At 46.3% G+C, this 8,489-nt stretch overlaps 1 protein-coding gene across 1 annotated transcript in view; it reads left to right on the top strand.

Moving 5' to 3' along the window:
* Xpc (xeroderma pigmentosum, complementation group C) overlaps window positions 1-8,489 on the top strand; it is a gene marked incomplete in the record, with an annotated part of 32,385 nt that overhangs the window by 10,412 nt on the left and 13,484 nt on the right. The window contains 4 exon segments of the mRNA XM_005387261.2: window positions 2,037-2,157; window positions 3,096-3,180; window positions 4,957-5,114; window positions 5,569-5,689. Of these exon segments, the coding sequence (XP_005387318.2) occupies window positions 2,037-2,157; window positions 3,096-3,180; window positions 4,957-5,114; window positions 5,569-5,689 (485 nt within the window).

Here is an 8,489-nt window from a genome sequence, read left to right as displayed (position 1 = left end):
GAGTAGTTGGAGCTCTGTTTGAGCTGGTACTACCACTGCATCTTTTGACAGGGTCTCATAGTTTTGGAGGCTATTTCTGCTTTCTAGCACAAGGTTTTCCAGGTTTACTGTTCCTTTTCTTGGTCCAGACCTGAAATCAACCTTTTCTCTCCTAGAAGCCCTGGTTTCATTTTATTTTTCTTTGTACAGCAAAGCAGCTGTACTTCCTCTTCATGGTAACAAATGAAAACAAAACACCTCGGTTACAAGAGTATTAAAATATAAAATAGTGATAAATCTCACCCCAGAATTTACAAGACCTGTATACAGAGAACTAGAAAACACTACAGAGAAATTACAAATTTCAAGAAACATTTTAAGGTGAAACACTTGAAGATAACAGTTTTCTATGAAAATCCAAAAGACTTTAAATCATTAAAACCATTTTGAAAAAGAAGCAAAAACTTTGGACATAATTTCCAGAATTAGTATACATTTATAATATCTTACTCTTTCACCGTCTCACACTAGGGAGACAATACGATACTTACATGTATGAGTGATTTATTTCACTTATAAGTATAGGCTCAGGTTGCATCCATTCACCTATAAAAGTCTCCAGTTTATCCTATTTTATGGATGAATAATAATCCATTGTATACAAAAACCACATCTTTTTTTATCCATTCCTTGGTTGATGGGCATTTGGGTTGTTTCCAAGATTTAGCTATTACAAATTGTGCTGCTGTACACATACATGCACATATATCATGGTAGTATAATGTTTATAATTTTTCTGGGAAATACCCAGAAGAGGAATACCTGGGTCAAATGGGACCTCTAATCCTACTTTTTTGAGGATTCTGCACACTGATTTCCACAGTGGTTGCACAAGTCTACACTCCTACCAACAGTGGAGAGGGTTCCTTTTTCCCCACAGCCCTTCCAGCATTTGTTGTTGGTTCATTTCTTTATAATAGCCATTCTTTCCAGGATGAGATAGAATCTCAGTGTTGTTTTAATTTGCATCTCTCAAATGGCCAGTGATACTGAACATTTCTTCATGTATTTGTTTGTATTTCTTCATCTGAGAAGTATGTATTCATCTCAGATGCCCATTTTTGGATTGGATCTCTTAATTTGGGAGGTGTGATTTTTTTTTTGAGTTCTTTATATGTTCTTGATAGTAAGTCATTGTCTGAGGAACAGCTGGCAAACATTTTTTCCCAGATTGTAGGTTGTCTCTTGACTCTGTTGATAGTTTTTGCTGTGTAAAACCTTTTTAATAAAATGAAACCCCAGTTGTTGATTCTGGTAGTTCCTGTGTGCTCAGGGTTTTATTCATAAAGTCTTTGCCTATACCAGTGTCTTCAAGAGTTTTACCTATTCTGTCTTTCAGTAGATTTAATGTTTCTGCTTTAATGCTTAGATATTTAAATCTGGTTCATTTTAGGAGAGCCTGTATGTGGAAACAGTTTTGTCATTGATGCATTCATTGCCAGTGAGAGGTGTCCTGCCCTCTAGTCAGAGTTCTTTAAAAGGGTTTTTGCTCGTAGAGTCTCCAGGTAGATCCAGGCAGGTAAATTCTGTTTCTTACAATTAGTGGTACAAGCTGTGTTGGCGGGGCAGGGTGATGAGCTGAGAAAGATGTGTTCCTTGTGAGTTACAGGTTTCTATCTGAGAGTGGAAGACAGACAGCTAAAACATAACTCTAGGCAAAGCAAATTGTTGTCAGTGTTACTGTAGAAGTACAGTAGGAGATTGTTCTTAATTTGGTTTAAAAAAAAATGTTTGTGGGTGTTGACAAAGGCCTGTATTTAATTCAGCTCAGTATGTCTCAGTTCCCTCATCTGAAGACTGTCAGGGCTAAATGGGATGAATGAATGTAGCACACTTAGCACAGAGCCTGCCTGGGAACTCAGAGCCTGGTATGAGTAGTCTCGCCACTGTGGACCTTAAATCCATTCCTTACTTCTTCCCAGCAGAACCTCGATCTCCTTCAGTGTATTAGCTATTACTGTTACTGTTATTTGATCTCTAAAAATTTTTGTTGCTAGAACTTAGTGGACCTGCACCCGGTGATGCAGGAGGAACTTCAGCCTCTCAATCTGTTCTGCCTCTGAAGCCAGTGGAGATAGAGATCGAAACGCCAGAACAGGTGAAAACGAGAGAAAGAAGGTAAGACCAAGTCAGGTTCCAGGTTCCTGTTCTGAGTCATGGGCCATAGGCACACTCAGTGGAAACTTGGGAGGAACATACAGAGGACACAGCTGGATACACAGTGGTCAGTCAGGAAATCCAGAGGGAGCACCTGGGCTTCACTTTAGACTCTGTCCTGGCTGGGGTGGAGGTGAGAGAGGCCTCTCCTGTGTGCCAGTGGGTCATCGGTGTCTTACCTAGTCGTCAGTGCAGCGCCAGAGATGAGGAGCCAGGGCACAGAGCTTAGGTGACACTGCAGGAGCCACCCAGCCAGTTAGTGGACTCAGCGGCATGCATGCTTTTCCCCAGCACTTTCTGCTATAGGACTCGAGACAGTGCCCACTATGGTAGGGGCCTCCGTCTGTTCCAGAATCCCCAGGACCTCTGCAGGCTCTGCGATAGCTTGTAAAATGTAGCATGAAGCCTGTTTGGTAGCCGTGAGACCACTGTAAGGCAAAGAGGGGGGAGATGTATTTAATTTAAGTGAAAACTTACACTTTTTGAGTCCCAGCAGTGGTCGTGAGACCACTGTAAGGCAGAGAGGGGGGAGATGATCCCAGTCATTCAGGAAGCATCAGGTTTCCTTGAGATGAAAGATTTTGCCCTGGAAGTATCCTCCATTAACAGGAAGGTGGTGCTTCCCAAGAAGGGAGTCGGCAGTCTGGAGGGTGGGCAGAGAAGCCTTCCTGGAGGAGGTGAGCTCCAAGGCGTGTCTGAGGTGTGGGTGGTGCGGATAGAAGCCTGAGCCTGGTGAAGTCCCAGCTCAGGTTTGCAGGTGAGAAGGATGTGCAGGTTTGCTTGGTAGCGCAGTCTGTGCAGGACAGCAGGTCTAGGCTCCATGTCACAGAAGGCATGACCAGGGACATGGGGTGGCTCACTCCCCCACTTCATTCTCAAGTTCTCACTCTGCCTTGCAGGGAGAAGATAAAAATAGAGTTTGAGACCTATCTTCGGAGGATGATGAAACGCTTTAGTAAGGAAGTCCGCGAGAACACACACAAGGTAAGGATGGGGCGGGAAAGGGATGGAAGGGCAGGATTTGTCTGCGGGGCACAGAATTGGGTGCTCAGTCAGTTGAGCCTACGCCTTACCTCTGGCTCTGCCGCCTGCAAGATAACCCTGGCAGCTGGCTTTTTTTTCCTTTTCTTGGCAGTATTAGGGAGCGAACCCAAGACTTGCACATTGTGCTGCATCCCCAGCCCTTCACTACATGTGTCTCATTCTCTCTCAGCTTTTTGCCTTAGCTGTGAAGTAGGAGCTGATAGTGCTGCCCGGTTTGGAGGGCGCTGTGAGCCTTAGGCCACGTCGTGTGTGAAGTAACTTGCGGTGCAGTGCCTGACAAGCAGCAGGGCTGAGGAGCAGGTACTCGCTTCCCATCTCCTGTTCCAGCCATTTAATAAGCTCAGTTCTGAGTGCAGTGAAAGCCTGTGCTTTTAGCTCCCGCTGGTACTGAACTTGTACACAGACCTGGTCCTCTTACGGGGAGTGAGAATTGCATAGGTTGACCATCCCCAGTCCCAAAATTTGAAATGCTGTAACACTGGAAACTTTTTTCCCTTTTTTTGAGACAAGGTCTTGCTATGTGGTTCAGGCTGGCTTTGAACTCACTATGTACCCCAGGCTGGCTTCAAACTCATGGAGATCCTCCTTCTCAGCCTCTTGGGTGCTGGTGTCTTGTGGGTATGTACCACCACACCCGACTCAAAAGAAAACGTACACTTTTTGAGTCCCAGCATTTTGGGATTTTGGAGCATTTTGATCTTTGGCTTGGGATTAGAGATGCTCATCTAGTCGGGGTCTATTGAGATATTCCAAAGTCTCAGCCCTGAAACACTTGCGGCACAGGCATGTCAGATAAGGGACACCCAGCCTGCGTGAAGCGCATTTCCTGCAGTGAGGAGCTGGGCTCACCGGAGGGGTAAGAGGGCTGCAGAACAGGAGCTGGGATGGTGCTCAGCAGTGGGAAGCTGGCGGCGGTCTCAGGTGCTGAGGAGGCTCGTGTAGGAGCGAGTGGGAGGCCAGGAAGGTGTATGGCGCAGGCGGGTGGGCACGGGTGGGAGAGATACCGAGCCTACGGCTGCCACAGGCTCGATGGAGTAGAACACCCACTCCCGGAGCCTGGGGTTAAATGCAGCGCCCCAGGCTCTGTCATCTCGTGGTGGGGCTGGAGATGAGGAAAGAAGAATCAAGATGACTGAGGTTTGAAGCTTCCCTGAGGGAAGGAGGGCAGCAGCATTAATGAAAATACTGTTACGGAGAAAGAGGACCAACTTTGACAGGAAAACGACAAGGTGTACATGGGAAGGGGCAGACCTCGGAATCATTGCAGTGGGCTGAGGCACGCTGGGGTGCTGGGGACGGAGGCGCAGGGTTGTGCAGTGGCAGAGGAGTTGGTCAGATGCACCCTGAGGTGGAGACAGTGTCATTGAGGCCCGTCCTCCCCAAATCCACTGCTCCTGTGTGTCCGGCTCTCTCCCCACACCCGTTTCCCCTGACCTTGTGGAGCGGCTCCCAACGCTGCGTGTTTCCATAGTAATCCTCAGACCTGGACAAGGCCTCCAGAGGAAGAGTATACATGTCAGGCTTGGAGATGGGATGATTTATTTGAAGGAATGAGTATGCGGAGAGGAGGGGGCAAAGATACAGTCCTGCACAATGGTTCACGCTGGTGTTTTTACCTCGTTGTGTGGCACTAAGTACTTGCTGCCTGCAAACCTCTTATATAGCCCTGCAGCCTCAGCTGGTTCCCGGCCTTCCTTCCCTTCTTTCCCTCTGCAGGTTCACCTGCTTTGCCTCCTGGCAAATGGCTTCTATCGAAACAGTGTCTGCAGGCAGCCAGACCTGCTAGCCATTGGCCTCTCCATTGTCCCAGCTCGTTTCACCAGGGTTCCTCCTCAAGACGTGGACTCGGGCTTCCTCTCCAGCCTGGTGAAGTGGTAAGGCCCGGTGTCCAGGGCAGAGATAAGAGCATTGGAGGCCTGCCTGGCAAGCGCAAGGTCGTGAGTTCGGTTCCCGGTACCGGAGAAAAACCAAAAAAACCAAAATAAATAAAGAGCGTTGGAGGAGCTTGGCCCAGGTGCTTGGGGAGTGCCTCAGGCGGGGGCACCTCTGGAAAAGAGAAGAGAGCTCAGGCAGCGGAGTACAGGGAGGGCCAGGCAGGCATGTGGAGTCGGAGCCCTGGTCTCAAGTGGGAGGCTAGGCGGCACCCCAGCAGGCAGCGTCTGGGTGGGACTTCAGTGCTGCTGCGGATTAGCCCCACAGGCTCTGAAGAGCAGAGCCAGGCAGGCCCACCCCGATACGACAACCCTCCCTTGGTTGTCTTGGCTGTGAACAAATAGAACTTGCCCTTCACTCTCACCGCTGCTCAGGGCATGCCTGGTTTCTCCCCAGGTTCATCGGAACATTTACTGTTAATGCGGACCTTTCAGTGCCTGAGCAAGCCGGCCTGCAGACCACTCTGGAAAGGAGATTCGCTATTTACTCTGCGCGGGATGAGGAAGAGTTGGTCCATGTAAGTGAGCCCTTGGGTGGTGCTATTAACTGATGGTAGTGAAAGTTGATTTTACCCCTGGAAGATCCATTTGATTTGTGTACTTACATTTGGGGCCCCAAGATTCCCCGCTTGGAGACGGAGACCAGACTTTTTACGTATGTCAGGGTCAAATGACCAGTGTCTTGGTCTTCTGACTCCGCTTTGAGGAGTCTAAGGTATCTGACTCATCAGTGCTGAGATACGACCACCCAGAGAAAAGCATTAAGATTTAAGGTTGTCCTCCCAAGTTTATTCCTATGTGTTTGTGTGTATGTTATTTGTTCTCTTTTTTTTTTTTTTTTAAACACAGAAGTGTGGGATCTTACAGGTTTTTGAAAAGAGAGCAAGTTTAGTGGCGACTTAGTATAGTCAGAATTGTGCAACCACCAACCACCTCTGTCCATTTCCAAAACGTTTGTGCCACCCCAAGGGAAACCGTACATGTACCTCTGAAACACACCTTTGTCACCATCCCTTCCTCCTGCCTGTGTGGCAAGCACCAGCCAGTCTGCTCTCTGCTCTCTGGATTCTCCTAATCTGGCTATCTTTGTAAAAGAAATCATACAACATGTGTGGCTTTCTGTCTTTCACTTTGCATAATGGTTTCGGGGTTCATCTGCAGTGTATGAGTAATTCACTCCTGTCTGTGGCTGAATAACATCTCAGTGCATGTGTGTATTACATTTTGTTTATCCATTTATGGACATCTTAGGTGGTTTCTTCCTCTTTGCTATTGTGAAGAGTGCGCATCTGTACATCATTTATTTGAGTCCCTGCTTTCAGTTCACTTGAGAATATACCTGGGAGATGCTGGGCCACGTGATACACTGTCTAACTTTCTGAGGCACCATCACACTGCTTCCTGTAACTGCTGCCCCATTTATAGCCCCACGAGCAGTGAACAAGGGTTCCCGTCCTCCAGATCCTCGCCACCCTCTTCACAGTCTGCGTTTTTGGTTCCAGCCATCCTAGTGGGTGTCGGGGCTGTCATTCTGATTCTGATCTGCATTCCCATGACTGATGAGGCTGCCTATCCTCCGTGGGCGCTCTCTCAGCTGTGTGTCTACTGTGGAGAGATTTCTCTGCAGGCCCTTGCCACTTTTAAGCTAGGTCACCAGCTTGTTGAAGAGAGAGTACGCCTTACACAGCCTTTTGCGCTGCTTTGCAGATGTCTTCTGCCATTCTGGAGGTTGTCTTTCGTGAAGCCCTTTGATACACAAGAGGTTTTTGTTTCGACAAAGTTCTGCTTACCTACTTTTATTTTGTCATTTGTGTTTTTGGTGTCATATCTAAGAATTCACTGCTAAATCCAGAGTTGTGAAGACTGGCACCTATATTTGCTTCCTAGCGATTCTTTCAAGTGGACATCCAGTTGTTCCAGCACTCTTTGTGGAAGAGACCACTGTTTTGACTATTCGTTGTATTATTTTCATGGTTGGTGTTACGGCTTGTGTCTAGATGTCCCCCCAAAGCCTCATGTGTTCATAGGTGGGGATTTTTAGAGGTGCTGGTTCTACAGTATGTAAAGCTGAGACCAAGGGTGTAGGATTACTAAATTAGTCCACTAATTGGTTTGGCATCCTTCTGGCTAGAATTAAGAGTGCCCCACCCTTAATTTGCATCCTACCTACACTAAGCAAGGGTTGTTTCTTGATTCTGCTGCTGCTGCTGTGCTACTTCATAGCTTTGCTGCCTTCTGGCCGCCATGAACTTTTTCTCTTCTGTGATGCCCCTCTGCCATGCCACCCTGCCTTGGAGCCAGCTGACTGTGAACTGAAACCTCGACAAAAATGTGAGCTACAATCAACCTTTCCTCCTTTATTTTGGGTTTGGTTCTTCATGGTCAATATTGCTTTGGCTGTGGGAGTCCTTTGGAATTGCACATGAATTTGATGGTCTGCATCTTTATTTCTGTGATAGCAGCTGATGGAGTTTCGATAGTGATTGCATTGAGTCTGTGGATTCATCTGGGCAACTTTGCTGTGTGGCTGGTACAGACAGTCATTTAATGACCAAGTGTCCTGTGGCTAGGTCATTAAATGAATTGGTCACTAAATGAGGAATTGTATATAGTATGTACATTGCAATATTCAGCACAAAGAAATGGTCAAAGGAAACCTCAACTGCTTTTATTTACATAACACTTCCATGCAGTACTGTAATATATAGCAGAACATAAACTATAGGACTGTACTGTATATTACAAACAGGAAAAATTACAGTGCTGTATCAACAAGGTATATTGTACAAAACAAGAGACATTGAGGCTTCATAAACAAAATGTACAGAACTGTACCAAAAAAAGAAAAAGACAAGTTTTAAGTCCGAGCACCAGGTCATAAGTCCACACAGCATGCTTCAGTTGTAAGTCCAGACGGATGTTAAACAGGTCATTAAATGAGGAACAGATGGGGGCTGGGGATTTAGCTCAGCAGCAAAGCGCCTGCCTGGCAAGCGCAAGGTCGTGAGTTCGGTTCCCGGTACCGGAGAAAAAAAAACAAAAAAAAAAGAGGAACAGATGTATTAATTTTTCCAGTCCATAAATATGACATCAGTCATTATATTTATGTCTTTAATTTCTTTCAGCTATGTTTTGTAGTTTTCAGTGTACCTAGCTTTCATCTCATTGGTTGTGATTTTTCCTAGGTATTTTATTCTTTTTGATGCTATTGTAAATGATACTGTTTTTTAATTTCCTTTGTAGACCACTCACTGCAGGTGTATAGAGACGAGTCTTTCCCTTTTGTTTCTTTTTTTGTTTTTGTTTTTGTTTTGTTTT

Source organism: Chinchilla lanigera, unplaced genomic scaffold (assembly GCF_000276665.1).
Source record: "Chinchilla lanigera isolate Chin_1 unplaced genomic scaffold, ChiLan1.0 scaffold00028, whole genome shotgun sequence".
Classification (NCBI taxonomy): domain Eukaryota; kingdom Metazoa; phylum Chordata; class Mammalia; order Rodentia; family Chinchillidae; genus Chinchilla; species Chinchilla lanigera.
This window is presented reverse-complemented; position numbering and strand designations above follow the sequence as displayed.